The sequence below is a fragment of the Papio anubis genome, chromosome 12 (genome assembly GCF_008728515.1).
Source record: "Papio anubis isolate 15944 chromosome 12, Panubis1.0, whole genome shotgun sequence".
Taxonomy (NCBI): Eukaryota; Metazoa; Chordata; class Mammalia; order Primates; family Cercopithecidae; genus Papio; species Papio anubis.
The window spans coordinates 106,908,253-106,924,221 of record NC_044987.1 but is presented as its reverse complement, the minus strand read 5'-3'; the positions used below and the strand labels follow the sequence as shown (position 1 = coordinate 106,924,221).

At 33.3% G+C, this 15,969-nt stretch overlaps 1 protein-coding gene across 1 annotated transcript; it reads left to right on the top strand.

Annotated features, from left to right (window-relative positions):
* Positions 1 to 4,741: 4,741 nt before the first annotated feature.
* Positions 4,742 to 7,251, top strand: LOC101004616 (olfactory receptor 8J3). Its single transcript, XM_003909886.4, has one exon. It carries the CDS (start codon positions 5,359 to 5,361, stop codon positions 6,367 to 6,369), a length of 1,011 nt encoding a protein of 336 aa, XP_003909935.3. The 5' UTR covers positions 4,742 to 5,358; the 3' UTR covers positions 6,370 to 7,251.
* Positions 7,252 to 15,969: the final 8,718 nt, after the last annotated feature.

Below are 15,969 nucleotides of genomic sequence, written 5' to 3'. Positions count from 1 at the left end.
TTACCCAGGGAATATATATTTTGAAAGAGAATGTGAAATAAAGTTATTTCAGACCTATCAACACTGAAAGAACCCTTCATGATTAAACCTGCACTGGAAGAAATGATAAATGAAACCCATCAATCAGAAGGGAAAAATACCAGATGGAAACATGATTCTAGACAAAAGAATGAACAGCACCAGAAATAACTATAGTGATTTCAATAATTTAAATCTATGTGAAAGATAATTATTTCTTTAAGAGTAATAAAAATATATAACAAAATTGTTATAAAGGACATGGCAGGAGTGGTTAAATACTGTAAAGTTCTTATTTTATATGCGAAGGGGTATAATTACACTTGAAAGTAAACTGTTACAAGTAAAATATCTATACCTTAAAACAAACACTGAAGTAAAAACCAGCACCACCTCCACAACAAAAAGAGTTGTAACTTTTCAAATGCAGGGATAAATATAACATATTACATTGATACAGCATAGATTAAATTCTTAATAGAATGTTTGTGCATATCAATTGATATAGCAAAGCTCTATGTATGTCAATATATGAATATTACATTAAATTTACATAATGGTATCACAGTTTTTCTTTAGTACATTTCTATTATGTTCGACAATTTTGGTGAAATTTTAATATTCTTAAAGAGTCAAAGATAACATGCAGCTAATAAAGGTTAAGATCTAGGCCCCCCTCTGCTCCCTGGGTGGGACTTTAGTAACGAACTCACAATGAAATACATCTTTGCCAAAGTTGCAAAAGCAACTGATAACTCTTTGATAGCACGACAGGGTGACTAAAGTCAATAATTACTTGTACATTTTAAAACTTTTATCATTCTTTTAGGAAAACAAATAAAAATAAAACACAGAAATTATTATTATAAAGTATTATAAAAGCAAGATATTTTAACCAAAATTTACAATATTGTTCTTTTGTTCCATACGCTGTGCTCAAATGCACAGGAAAGAGAATTGCTGATCATACTGCTTTCAGCATTTATTTTGATCCCTACCTGCTGGTACTGCTAGTGTCAAACATTCTGATTTTGTCAGCCATATGTTGAATGCATCCTGCACTGGGCAGGAAAAAAGCTTTCTCCATGTGTGGTTCTCATCTTACAATGGTAGTTATGTTCTATGGATCTCTACATTTTGATATGGATAAATGGCCTCCTTGTTCTACAGTTTAATGATCCTCAGATTTAACCTCTTGATCTACAGCTTTAGCTTAGAACGTTGCTCCAATAAATTATGAGAAAATATTTATCACTTGACAGTGTTTCTGATAGATATAATTACATTCTTTATGACTGTACAAAAAAGACCCATTTTAATACTTCAAAAATAGATTGTTCTCATTATAATCAGCCAATTAACTCATATAATAGAATTCAGTGAAAATACCACTTCCTTCCAAAATGTCTTTCTTCTGATTTACTATTTTCTTTAGTGATCTCTTACCCTATATTCTACCAGCGGAGCACACATTAAGCTATATTTTAGTAAAGTATATATTTGTTTTGTAGAGGTTTTGTCTTTTTTTTAAAAATAGGATGTACATTCTCAATCTTGTTTTCATTTTATTTAAACAAAGTGAGTCAGACTCGTGCAGATGGCATATATTTGGATCACACGATTTTTTTGGTTTGTTTAATTTATTCTGTCAATTTCTTTCTTTTAATTGGAGAATGTAATCCATGTCCATTTAAAGTTATCACAGATAATGGAGAACATCTTTTTGGCATATTGCTATTTGTTTCCTATAGGTCCTATCCTTATTGTTGGTCATCCTTTCCTCCATAAGTTTTCTTGAGATTTTGGCTGAACTCTAGACGTGTGCATGGCATAAAGCTGTTAAAAGAAAGACCAGGAAATTGTAAGCTGAAACATTTCATAGAAACTACACAGGGCAGGAAGACATTAGAATTCTAAAAAGTCATAGTGGAAAGTCCTTTTACAACACATAGATACCCAGTACAAATCTCAGAGATAAAGCTATTTTAAACCCCTTTGCTAGCTTGAAAACAAGTCTCAAATAGAGTCAACTGATAACTGTTTGATAGCACGACAGGGTGACTAAAGTCAATACTTACTTGTACATTTTAAAACTTTTATCTTTCTTTTAGGAAAACAAAAATAAAACACAGCAATCATTATAAAATTTACAATAGTCAACATCCAATCACAAATTCTAGTCCTATGAGAAAGCAGCAATGTGCAACCTTCAAAGTATTATTGTAGATGTTGGATATACTGAATGATTTAGCACAAATACCAACATTGTGCGAAATAAATGAAACTGCAAATGTCAGATGGGATTTCAAGAGATGAAAATACAATATAAGATATGAACAAATATTTACTAGGTAAAAAACATATTATACACTGAAAAAGAAAAGATGTGACTTGTCAACAATAGAGACAGTCAGAATGAAGCCAGACAGAAACATAATACTAAAAATAACACCCATGGAAACAGTCTCAGTCATCCACAGAACAATAGAACAATAACAAGATACCTACCACATGTTTAATTATAAAGTCTAAGTGGAAAGAAAAAACTATATTATAGGATAAGAAATATGGAAAAAGTTGTTAGCCAGAATTTCTTTCTATTTTTTAAATAATGATGAAGATATAACATGATAAAATAACTCCAAGCAAAATAAACAGAAAGAAAATGATGGTAAATTGCTTCACCATCAATTATAAAAAATTATTTAAAAATATGATTATAAAAAATTAAAATGTTTCAAAATTGCTAGTGATTAAAGATATAAACAGATGAAGAAATGATTTACCACTGATATATTGGCAGAAAAAATAAAAGTCATGACACTTTCTTATGTCAACCAATAACTATATGTCTGGTAGTATTATACTATAATCACCAGAAGTATCCTTTGTCAATGGATGTTGTATTTTCAAATTTTGCATGTTTTTTTCCAGAATTTTTTTTTTCATTTGCTAACAAATTGCATGTGTGGGTGTCTGTGTGGTGTACTTAATATGAGCATAATATTGTGTAACTGAAATGCTGACAAAATCATATTTATAATTTCCTGTGTCTAGTCATATTGCATAATTCAATTATTCAGTTAGACTGAAACATAAAATATTACGACTTTTTCTAATGGAAAATTCTGAGAATTAACAAATATCCAAGGCACTCTCTCTCAGGTAATTATGTACAATTTTTTATCCTTGAATCAGATTGAAACTTCAACCAAATGAGTCTCAAGGGGGTTAGAAAAGAACCTTAAGTCTATTCTGTAGCCACCTGTGAGGGCTAAAGAAGTAGAAAGCAAAGCAGATTCTCTGTTGAAGTAAGTAGAAGCATTGATCATTGACAATTTTTAAGGGCAAAGCTTAAACTAAGTTACCACCAAAGATGTTGAAGGCCCCTATACGCTGCAAAACTATTTCCTCCTTGCAATATAGTGCTATTAACTTAATGCTTCACGCTTTTCATCTATTTTTAACACGGATCTTTGTCTATCATTATCTACCTAGTGCCCCTCTTGTCCTATTCTCATTTCCTATCTATGTATGTTACAGCGTTTATGAGAACATATTCTAAAGCCAGGATAACTTTATCTGAATGAAGAACAAATGTGGCATAGGTCACACTTTTTTTTTTTCCAGATATGCACTTTCAAGAAATTAATTCTTGCCTGGAATCCTGGAAAGCCCTTCCTGTGATTGATTAAATAGCTGATTCTTTCTCAACCTTTAGGTTTCAACTCAAATGCCACCTTCTCAGAAGAGCCTTCCTTGTGAAAGTATTAATATTAATATTCCAAGTAAAAGTACTCTCCCAGGTTATCCTAGTATATTATCTTGTTTGTTTTACATATTATGCTTATTTAAATCTGCAATTATTGTGTTTATATGTCTTCTAAACAGATTTTTCTCTTCCCTATCATTACAATAACGTATTTATGATTTGAGGGTCAGGTAATTTATCTGAAGCTCGAACATAGCCTGGAACAAAGTACAATTTTAATAAATATGTGGAAAATAAGAGGATGATTCACGGAACTCAAAGGAAAAATTTACGCTTGGTATCATCAAACAAACTGGTACCAGATATCCGACAACGTTAGGAGTCATTTTGGTCTTATTTCTCTGTTTTTTTAAAAAATAGTCACTTCATTATTTTTTCTCACTGCAGAATAATCATTTGTTTTTCTTTCTACTCTATCTCTTTTAGAAGGAGAGAAAATGTCAATAGCTCTGAGCTTTTAAAATTCAGACCTTTGTGATAATATATTGTTAACTTTCTGGAACTTAATAGCGAACTTTAAAATAAAGAACTATATAATAAGACTTATTTGGACCAGGTGCCCACCACTGAAACTATCAACTGTGACTCCAACAGGACATGAATTCACTTAGTAAGGGGCAAATAATCATGATTAAAATATACAACTCGAGGAAAATATTCATCCATACTAAAATAGCATGCTGAATCTATGGCAAATACATGCAACATAATTATCATAAAAACTCGCAAAATGAAGGTGTTTTTTTCTGTTACAATAATATAAATATCAAAAACATAAAAAAAGATCAGCTAAAATTAAGAGCAGGTTTATTGTGTCAATTTAAGAAATATAACATTTTATAAACAAAAAAACTGATTTAGAAGAAAAATCATGAAAAAAACATGGAGAATTGTACAAATTTTAGCACAAGGAATAGTCATGAGAGGGAAGAAATAGAAAGTAGTACCCAGGAAAGTATAATGTCAAGGAATTACAAAAATGATAAAAATTTTACTGATATTATTTATGGAAACCTAAGAAGAGAAACAGCAACCTGAAAAATAAATCCGAAGACATTACCCATGTATTTTTGTCTGAGTCAATAAAATGGAAAGAGCAAAAGCAGTAAACAGACATGCATGTTGTAATTTGTAAGCTCAATATACATCTAATACATGTTATAAAGGGATATAATTCTTAAAATGAAGAGTATAGTACCTATTCTTGAGACAAAGTAGAATTATCTGATTAGGAAATTGCAAGTAGTCACTGGATTATTTGGTGATATACAATTTCTTAAGCCTTTCTCATGATCAATGCAAAAATCATCAGATACATCTCGACTTCACATGTTTGTAAGCTAAGAACATATTCTTAATTCAATTAACTGCAAGGCAGTAAACCCTCAAAATGTTGCAGGATGCTGAAACAACTATTTACTTTGCCATACTACATTTACCATACTTGCTTTACTGTCTCCCAAATGATTGCAAAGCTGATTTATTAGACTCAGAACACTGAGTTTAAAAACTGAATTAGATTAATACATGACAAGAAGATCTCACCCAGGAATTGTCCTTGCCATCTAATGGAAGTCCTAGAAAATGATTCCTTAAAGTCTCTAACCACTTATTTTCTTCCTCAAACAGATGAATTTCCAAACTCTGACATGGCTCCTGAAAATTTCACCAGCGTCACTGAGTTTGTTCTCATGGGTGTCTCTGGCTGTCCAGAGCTCCAGATTCCCCTCTTCCTGGTCTTCCTGGTGCTCTATGTGCTGACCTTGGCAGGGAACCTGGGCATCATCACCCTCACCAGTGTTGACTCTCGACTTCAAACCCCCATGTACTTTTTCCTGCGACATCTGGCTATCACCAATCTTGGTAACTCTACCGTCATTGCCCCTAAAATGCTGATTAACTTTTTAGTAAAGAAGAAAACTATCTCATTCTATGAATGTGCCACCCAGCTGGGAGGGTTCTTGTTCTTTATTGTATCGGAGGTAATGATGCTGGCTGTGATGGCCTATGACCGCTATGTGGCCATTTGTAACCCTCTGCTCTACATGGTGGTGGTGTCTCGGCGGCTCTGCCTCCTGCTGGTCTCCCTCACATACCTCTATGGCTTTTCTACAGCTATTGTGGTTTCACCTTGTGTATTCTCTGTGTCTTATTGCTCTTCTAATATAATCAATCATTTTTACTGTGATATTGCACCTCTGTTAGCATTATCTTGCTCTGATACTTACTTACCAGAAGCAATAGTCTTCATATCTGCAGCAACAAATTTGGTTTTTTCCATGATTACAGTTCTAGTATCTTATTTCAATATTGTTTTGTCCATTCTAAGGATGCATTCATCAGAAGGAAGGAAAAAAGCCTTTTCCACCTGTGCTTCACATATGATGGCAGTCACAGTTTTCTATGGGACAATGCTGTTCATGTATTTGCAGCCCCAAACCAACCACTCACTGGATACTGATAAGATGGCTTCTGTGTTTTACACATTGGTGATTCCTATGCTGAATCCCTTGATCTACAGCCTAAGGAATAATGATGTAAAAGTCGCCTTAAAGAAATTCATGGAAAATCCATGCTAATCTTTTAAATCGATGTAATCTTAGAACTATATACATAAATGAAGAGATAGTTCATGTACCCTGCCATTACGTGAGAGAAATAAAACTTTAGGTGCCTGACTTACAAGTTTACAAGCAATCCTAAGAATTACCAAGAGGTAGGATTTAAAGATTTTTGAATTTAAAAAGTAAAATACATGGAAACATTTTGAGTTGCGAGAGAAATACAAAGCAAAAATATTATTCATTAACTTTGCCCAGAAATAATCAGGTAATCAGTCTGAATAAAATATATTCAGGAGTAAGGAGCAGTATCAGTTTTAAAAGGTGAAGTTTGAACAGAGCAACAGAATGTGAACGAGGGAATTAAAGTGAATATTTTTCATTCTGTGGACTCCTTTTTTTTTTTTTTCCGGGTATGGTTGGGTAGCGTGGATCCCTGCATCTTGAAAAACTGTGAATACAGATGACTAAAATCCTTTTTACAACAAAGTTAGCAAACTTGAACTGACAATAATATTTAAAATAAAGCTCTTTAACTCTTTTTAAATATTATTTGAAGAAACAATATAGACATACTACCAATTAATACATATTTTCAATCCTCACCATGATATAATTGAAAATATTTTATTCCAATTAATATATTTTCTACAATTTTTAAATAAAATGCACAGACTGCTATCATTGAATATGCTTTTATAATACTGAGTTTGCTTTGTAAACATCATATTTTATAAAAATTTCCTTTTCTCCTTCCTCTAAATATCATTCTTCCTTAATATGGAAAACAAATGTTCTATTTGGGTATATTAATAAACTTTAAAAAAAACTTGTCTTTGGGAGGCCGAGACGGGCGGATCACGAGGTCAGGAGACCGAGACCATCCTGGCTAACATGGTGCAACCCCGTCTCTACTAAAAAATACAAAAAACTAGCCGGGCCAGGTGGCGGGCGCTTGTAGTCCCAGCTACTCGGGAGGCTGAGGCAGGAGAATGGCGTAAACCTGGGAGGCGGAGCTTGCAGTGAGCTGAGATCCGGCCACTGCGCTCCAGCCTGGGCGACAGAGTGAGACTCCGTCTCAAAAAAAAGAAAAATAAATAAATAAATAAAATAATAAAAAACTTGTTCATGGGAGTTTCTTATATCATTAGAAATATGTTTTTAATTTTTGTTCTTTTTTCTGATAGTTTTTGATCAGTAAGTGTACACTTGAACCTGTTGTACAACTTATAATATATAGGAGTAATCAGACTATATCCCAGACTTGTCAAATAAAAATCATAAAGCAAAGGTCAGAAAATTCATATTATAAGTGCCAATGGGGATTCTGGCATTGAAACTTAGGAATATATCCTTACAAATAAAGAACTAGACTGGAAGATACATATGGAAGATTATGTTGACATTCTATGTGTGTGTTCAATTTACTTGTAAGTTGGTTCCAGTGTTGAAGAGTTCCTTCAGGACTAAAGAACCAAAGAAACTAAATATTCAGTCATGAATAATTATGAATAATTATGATATTATATGAATAATTATGAATAAGATATAAATCATTGTGATATTAAAAAGGAAATACAATACAACTCTACAGAACAAAATTAGACTCAAGTAACTGGAAAAGTAATGATTGGGTATTTTTAAATTTGCCTTGGTGTTGAGATATTCAGTCTGCTTTTTATACCAATCTTTCTTCCACTTGGTGAAAGAATGAAAACACAGGAAAAAGCTATCTTGTTTGCATAAGATGAGATGTCTGAGGTAATATAATCACTTTTCCACAGTCCCAAATTCATTCCCATTTTTATTGTGTATTACATTTCCATCATAATTTTGTTTTTATAAAAATTATCTTTGGATTCCACTGAATATCATTTTCTAGTTAGGCCTTCTGTTGAACAATGGAATAATGTAACCACATGTTTAATAACAAAATTTGTTCCACCAAAGTCAGTTTTCATAAACCATTAAGAAGGTCCTTAAATGACGATTTTTAGATTTAGGAAGAAAGGCTAGAAGACCATAAAATTGTTTGTAGCCAAATATGACAAATGAAATATGATGAATTTTACCAGATCTATTATATATTGATGTCAGGTTTTTATTTAAATTTTCAAGTCTAAATATTATAATGCAATGAAAATTTATCAATTGAAAAATAATTGGTTTACCTAGTGTGATAATAAATGAATGGAGTACTATTTATGTGTATGCATGTAATAATCTGGGAATTTCTAATGTGAAGAAGAATTATCCTTCTTAGAAATTAATTTGCCAGAAATGCTTGGGCATCTATATGAGTCTGGTATTGTGAAGAGTGTTCCAGAAAATAGGTAACTTTATTTTGACCCTAAAGTAGGGAAAAATATTAAAACACTCGGTGCATAATGATAAAGTCACTTCAGGTATTTTTTTTTTCATTTTTAATAAATTTTGTGTTGTGCAAGCTAATGGTGCTATGAGTACAACTTCATTTGGAAGGAGATTTCTGGGTATCTTAATCTTCAGAGGTTTCTTCGTAAAAATATTCAATCCTATCTGTTTTACATGTCCTCTCTTCTGTGGATCTCCACACTTGGGTGTTTTCTATTACTTTCATTTATTACCCAGCTTTTTTTTTTTTTTTTTAAAGTGTCCCATATTTTTAAAATGCAATGTTTATAGTAACTAAATGATTCACTATAAATTTACCATATATATATGAGTGTTTATTCACCACTGTTGATATTGCAAATTAAAAAGGAGGCTTATAAAAATATTATTTATTAAAGGAAATGAGAATGTCGAGCTAGGAAAGAGTGAACTCTTACACTGGTAAGTCAAAGAGATGTTGTTTCCTTCCAAATGATGTGATGTGAGAAGATGTGACCAAAGATGATATCAAGGATGAAAAGATAAAATGCCAATAAGAATGGAGTGAGATGGAAAACAAAAAGTAGGAGGTGGAAAAGAGAGGTGGAGCAAATGAAGACACTTTGGTATAATGTGTCCTGTGCTATAGCCTCTATGTATTCATTGCATAAATATCTATTAAGGACCATGTTCAGTCAGAAAGAAATAATGCACGACTATCATATTACAGTGACAAGAACTATGACAGAAGCAGCTTGTGTAGAATTTCTATATTGTGACTTTGGGCCATAGAGAGTAGGAAAGAATCGGAAACCAACATAATCAAACTTAGAAAACTCCCTTAAAGCCTAATATCTTCTGATGATCACTAGAGACTAGCACTGTTCTTTGTGACCTACTTATGACTATAGAGACCAACCACAAAGCTCTTAAACATACAGGAATAAAATTAGCAATAAACTTAACCAAAGAAGTAAAATATCTCTACAATGTAAACTAGAAAACATTATGAAAGAAATTGAAAAGGATACAAGAAAATCTAAAGATATTCCATGTTCATGGATTGAAATAATCAATTATCATAAAGATGTTCATATAGTCCTACACAATCTACAGATTAAAAGCAATTCCTATCAAAATACCCACGCCATTCTTCACAGAAAGAGAACAAAAATCCAAAAGTTTATACACCAAAGTGTGTATCTTGCTTCCCACCTTTTTGCTTCATATCCTGCCTACCCCAAAGGATTTGGAAATATTTTTATATTTATCCACATAGATGTCTTAATTTTCCTAAAGAACTGTCCCCACTTTCCAGAAGTGCCAGATAAATATTTATTGAAATCCATGTTATGATGAATTTTCTGCCTGCCAAAAATAGTCATTACCTTATGTGCAGTAGGAGTGGGACACTTTAATTTAGAGATGGGAGGAGGGAGAGCATCAGGAAAAAATAACTAATGGATACTAGGCTTAATTACCTGGGTGTTAAAATAATCAGTATGACAAACCCTCAGGACACAAGTTTACCTATGTAGCAAACCTGCACATATAGCCCTGAACTTAAATGTTAAAAAATAATAATAGCCATTCTCACTGGGGTGAGATGGCATCTCAGTGTCGTTTTGATTTGCATACCTCCAATGATCAGTGATATTGAGCTTTTATTCATATGCTTATTGGCCACATGTATGTCTTCTTTTGAAAAATGTCTGTTTAAGTCCTTTGTCCACTTTTTAAAGGAGTTTTTTTTTTTTTTTCTTGTAAATTTGTTTAAGCTCTTTTTAGATGCTGGATATTAGACCTTTGTCAGTGGCATTGAATGCAAAATTTTTCTCCCATTCTGTAGGTTGTCTGTTTACTCTGCTGAGAATTCCTTTTGCTGTGCAGAAGCTCTTTAGTTTAATTAGATACCTTGTCAGTTTTTGCTTTTGTTTTGGTTGCTTTTGGTGTCTTCATCATGAAATTTTTGCCCATTCCTATGTCCAGAATAATATTGCCTATTCTGTCTTCTAGGGTTTTTATAGTTTGGGGTTTACAGTGAAGTCTTTAATCCATCTCGAGTTAAATTTTGCATAGAGTGCAAGAAAGGGGTCTGGTTTCCATCCTCTGCATATGGCTCGCCAGTTATCCCAGCACCATTTATTGAATACTGAGTTCTCTTCCCATTGTTTGTTTTTGTCAGCTTTGTCAAAGATCAGATAATTGCAAGTTTGTTGCCTTATTTCGGGGTTCTCTATTCTGTTCCATTGGTTTATGTGCCTGTTTTTGTACCAGTACCATGCTGTTTTGGTTACTGTATCCCTGCAGTGTAGTGGGAAGTTGGGGAATGTAATGCCTCCAGCTTTGTTCCTTTTTTTTTTTTTGTTATCATTACCTTGGCTATTTGGGATCTTTTTTTGGTTTCATATGAATTTTATAATAGTTTTTTCTAGTCCTGTGAAGAAAGTCACTGGTAGTTTGACAGGAATACCATTGAATCTGCAAATTGATTTGGGCAGTGTGGCCATATCAAGGATATTGATTTTTTCTATTCATGAGCATGAACTATTTTTCTATTTGTTTGTGTCATCTTTGATTTCTTTGAGCAGGGTTTTGTAATTCTCATTATAAAACTCTTTCACCTTCCTAGTTAGTTCTGTTGCTAGATATTTTACTCTTTCTGTGGCAATTGTGAACGGGATTGTGTTCCTAATTTGGCTTTCAGCTTGGCTGTTTGGTAGATAGGAATGCTAGTGATTTTTGCACAATATTTTTGTGTCCTGAAACTTCTGAAGTTGTTTGTCAGCTGTAGTAGCTTTTGGGCCAAGACTATAGGGTTTTCTAGGTATATAATTTTTTCTTGGTTAGTGTGGCTACAGGTTTCTCAATTTTTTTTTTCATGATTTCTTTGTTGTTGTTGCTGTTTTTAAGGCTTTCTTTTTTATTTAAAAATATTTTATCTTAAGTTCAGGGGTACATGTGCAGGTTTGTTACATAGGTAAACTTGTGTCATGGGGATTTGTTGTACATGAGATTTTCTGTACAACATAGATTTCTCAATGTGCTTACATTTGTTCTTTTCTGTTTGTTCATTATCATTATAATTTATATCTTTTGTCCCTTTGCAGATATTTTACTATGCATATTCTAACCTGATTCTCCTCTTCACAGACACTAGCTCAGCTCTGAATTTTTGAAACTTTCAACAAAGTTGCAGATGGGGGAAATGTTGGGGCTCAGAGCACCATATTTTAAAGTATGGTATGTTGGCATGCTCAGTGCTTTGAATCAAATAAGACTTAAAGGGCTTCAGAACTTTCTCCTACCTTCCTTTCTTTTGCTTTCCCTTTTCTCCCAAGGCAAGCCTTAGAAACTAGAGTTTCTCTTCCTCAAGATGTGTCATAGAAAATAGAATTTCCTTCTCCAAAGCAAGCAAGCAAGCAAGCAAGCGCAAGCAAGCAAGCCCTAAAAATATTACTGCGATCTTCCCCTGATTTTCTGTGTAGAAGCTCATTGTAAAGAAATTCTCTGATTTATGTTGTCTGAAAGTAGGTCATAGACCCACATTCCAGAAGGGTCCTGTCCTATACCTAAGGAAAAAGAATGTTACACCAAAGTTTTATAATGAGAATTACAGAACACCAAAAGTCCAAATAGAATCTGAACACCAGGTTTGCTAGGTTACTCTCCTCCCACAATCTTTTGCCATCGGATTATATCCTTTTATCCTAATCCCACTTCTACATAGTTGGCCATTCTTCATTGAACCTATGCATAAAACTAGACAGTTTCCCTGGACCCTTGGATCCTCATTTCAGCAGGCTCCCATGTCACATAAAAATTTCATTAAATAAATTTGTATGCTCTCTCCTGTTTATCTTTGTCAATTTTATTTTCAGACCTAGCTAGGAACTCTAGGAGAGTTGAGGAAAGTTTCCTCCCTTACAATAGTAATAACACTTATATGCAGCTTTATTAGGCATTGAACACTCATATAAATGTTACCGTTATTAACTCATGTAATCCTCATAGCAACTCCAAGTGGTTGCAGTATTACCTTCTATTACACATGAAGAAACAATGCACACAAACCTTAATTTGCTCGATGCCGCATGGTTCTTAAGAGTGATGTGAGATTCAAACCTAACTTACCTAACTATGGAGTTCCTTTTTGCTTGTTATATATGGATTGAAAGAATTGACTGATCTTTTTTAACTTACCAACTTATTTTTTTTGCCTCTAACAATACTTTAGGAAACATTAACAGTTTTCCTACAGCCAATGACAGAAATAAGAGAAAAAGAATGCACTTAAAAATATTGGTGAAGTGGTTTCTACTCAACTTGCTAATTTATTCCATTCATTGGGATATAAAGAGTTTACGGGTTTTGGCAGTCAGTGATCAAAAAGATAAAGACAAAAAAAAGAAAGAAAAGAAAGAAAGGAGAAAAAAAGAGCAAAGAATTTAAAAATTTAAGAGAAGAGTGGATGTGATGAATTATATCTGGATAGATTATGAGATCCCATTCAAGATGCAGAATGAGATATTGCAGTGGTAAGTCTGGATTTACACAGAAGAGCAATATTTGAAGTCATACCAATGCAATGGGTAGTATTCAAAGGGTATATAGAGCTTCTCTTTCCACATAGAGTGTAGAAAACTACAAAGAACCTTCCTCCCAACCTATTTAAAACACTTCAGTTAATCTATGAAATCATAGTTTTTGTGAGTCTATCTTAGAACTAAGGCTGCGCTGCAAATGGGACACATGAATTGTTTCACTTTTGGCAAAGGGTGAGAGAAAGATGAGGCCACCATATAGGCATGTAGGAATAAATCAGCTAAGTTAAAAAACAAAACAACAAACAAAACAAAAACAAAAACAAAAAAACTTAAATCCAAGTGTGTACTGTTGAGAAAATCAGAAAGTTTACTACCAAATGCTTATGAGATTTACTAATAACGTCAATTTTTCAAATACAGGCGCTCCAGATGGTTGTTGACTAAAGAGCATTTACAACTACGAGAATAAACGTTATAGTGGAGAGAGTAAGGAGCATGAATAAATATGACAGAAATTTCATCAGATAGTGACTACAGGAAGTGTCCAGTGAAGTAAGACCACCCACCCAACTCTCCAAACACACACTCACAGTATTCGAGACAAAGCATTCATTCAACCGGTTCTTCAGTAGAGTCTTTAAGGATGAGGAAACAATTTGTGAACTTGAAGATGAACCAATTGTAATTAATTAAAGAGAAAGAAAAAAAGTTGCAACAAAAGTATACAAGAGCTCTATGGCAATGTCAAGCAGTGGCGGGCGCCTATAGTCCCAGCTACTCGGGAGGCTGAGGCAGGAACCAGGGAGACGTGAACCAGCGAGGCGGAGCTTGCAGTGAGCCGAGATCGCACCACTGCACTCCAACTTGGGCCACACAGCGAGACTCCGTCTTAAAACAAAACAAAACAAAACAAAACAGAAGAATAATGGAGAAGAACAAAAGCTTGAGAAGTATTTGAAGATACAATGGTGAATAAATTTGTAAAAGTAAGAAATCCATTAAACCATTGGTCGAAGACGGTCAGAGGATCCCAGGAAGGAGACATACAAAAAATGAAACTAAATGAAGCCTATTTTCAGGAAAATAAATAGACACCTACACACATGCTCAGTGCACACTCATGCTGAAATAATTGATAATCAGCGGACTTGTGCTCCAACTATTTTCCAAGCAAAGGGTGTGTAATAAGAAAATATGGCTTCACACAAAGAAATAACACTAAAATGTATAACTGAAAATAAAAAACAACAAATATCAGATGTTTTAATTCCTTTAAAAAATAAATATCTAGCAAAACTATGCTGATGCTTTCTGGGTTTAAACAATACATACATAAATAAAATTTATTACAAACATACATAAAATTTATGACAAAAAAATAGCAAAATGAATGGAAGAGATCTGACTTGACACTACCCTAAGGGTCTTATGTGAAAAGATATGTTGTAGATTATTTTATTTCAACTATAATATATAAACCATGCATTTCGTAATGCAGGGTCACCACCAAGAAGAGAGAGGATAAATATTACCAATATCCGGAATGAAATAAGGCATTTTATTGTAGTCCCCACAAATATGAAAAGAAAAGAAGAATATTACAAACAACATTTTGCTATAAACTTAAAAGTACTTAAATGAAAACTATTAAATGAAAAGTACAATTCTCTAAAGAGGCTTACATCAGACGAAATGGTTAACCAGGGTAGTCCTATGCCTACTTAATTAATTGAATACATTCATAAAAACCATCCCTATGAACAGTGAGCTTCAAATTACCTTGCTAGTGTCAAAAAATCTCACCTTTTCCTCTCACTGGAATGTGGACAAAGTACTAGATTAACTCTCTTCAATAACATAGAAGAGGACAACATCAAGGAGAAAATAGAGCAAGAACATAAAAGAGCCTGTGTCCTAGGACTGCCTTGTGAAAAACAGCTCCCACAAAGTCCAGTCAGGTCAAGAGTAACAGGATAAAACAGAGAAAACTCTGCAGGTTATATTCAGGAATACTTTTGTTGTAGTTGGGTCTCTATGTTTCTGAATCTTTTTTATTTTTTATTTTTTAGATCAGAAAATCCTGTATTCTGATTAAATACAAATTTTCTCACTAGCATCATCCCATCTGATAAACTGTTCTTTCTTTATTGAGTTATTTTTCTGTAAATCGGACTGTACCTATATATTTGAGATTGAGCTAGTACTGCCAAAATCACACTGTCCTCTATCAGCAGCACTAGAGAATGTATATCAGCAGCGTATACCTTTTAATAACCTCTGTTACTTTGTTAATGCCTTTAAAAATATATCAAATTCTATTTTTTCAATGTGATTATAGTAGTAAACCATTGTATTTTTAAAAAACCGGAGAAGTTATTGAATCTCTCTGTGTTCCAGTTTCATGATCTATAAAATTCAGTCTTCAAATACATTTATTAAGATACTTTTCAAAATACAGTGAGTCATCCTCATGAGCATGAGGACTTACTGTATCTCTGTCACCTTTAATTTTTTTTTCAGTAAAGAGCTACAAAGAAGGAAAAATCAGCTGTATGAAAGGCTGATGACAGTAAGATTTCTGAGGACTTCCTGAAGTGGTGGCTGTTGATGACCTTGACAGAAGCATTATCCATAGGATCAAATGTCTGAATAAAATGGGTTTTATAGAAGGAAAAAATGGGGTGCTATTATTCATTATCTTCTGTTTCCATTTGGAATA

What these genes read in the sequence shown, in the direction of transcription:
- LOC101004616 (XM_003909886.4), top strand. Translation starts at nt 5,359, where the DNA reads ATGGAAGTCCTAGAAAATGATTCCTTAAAGTCTCTAACCACTTATTTT.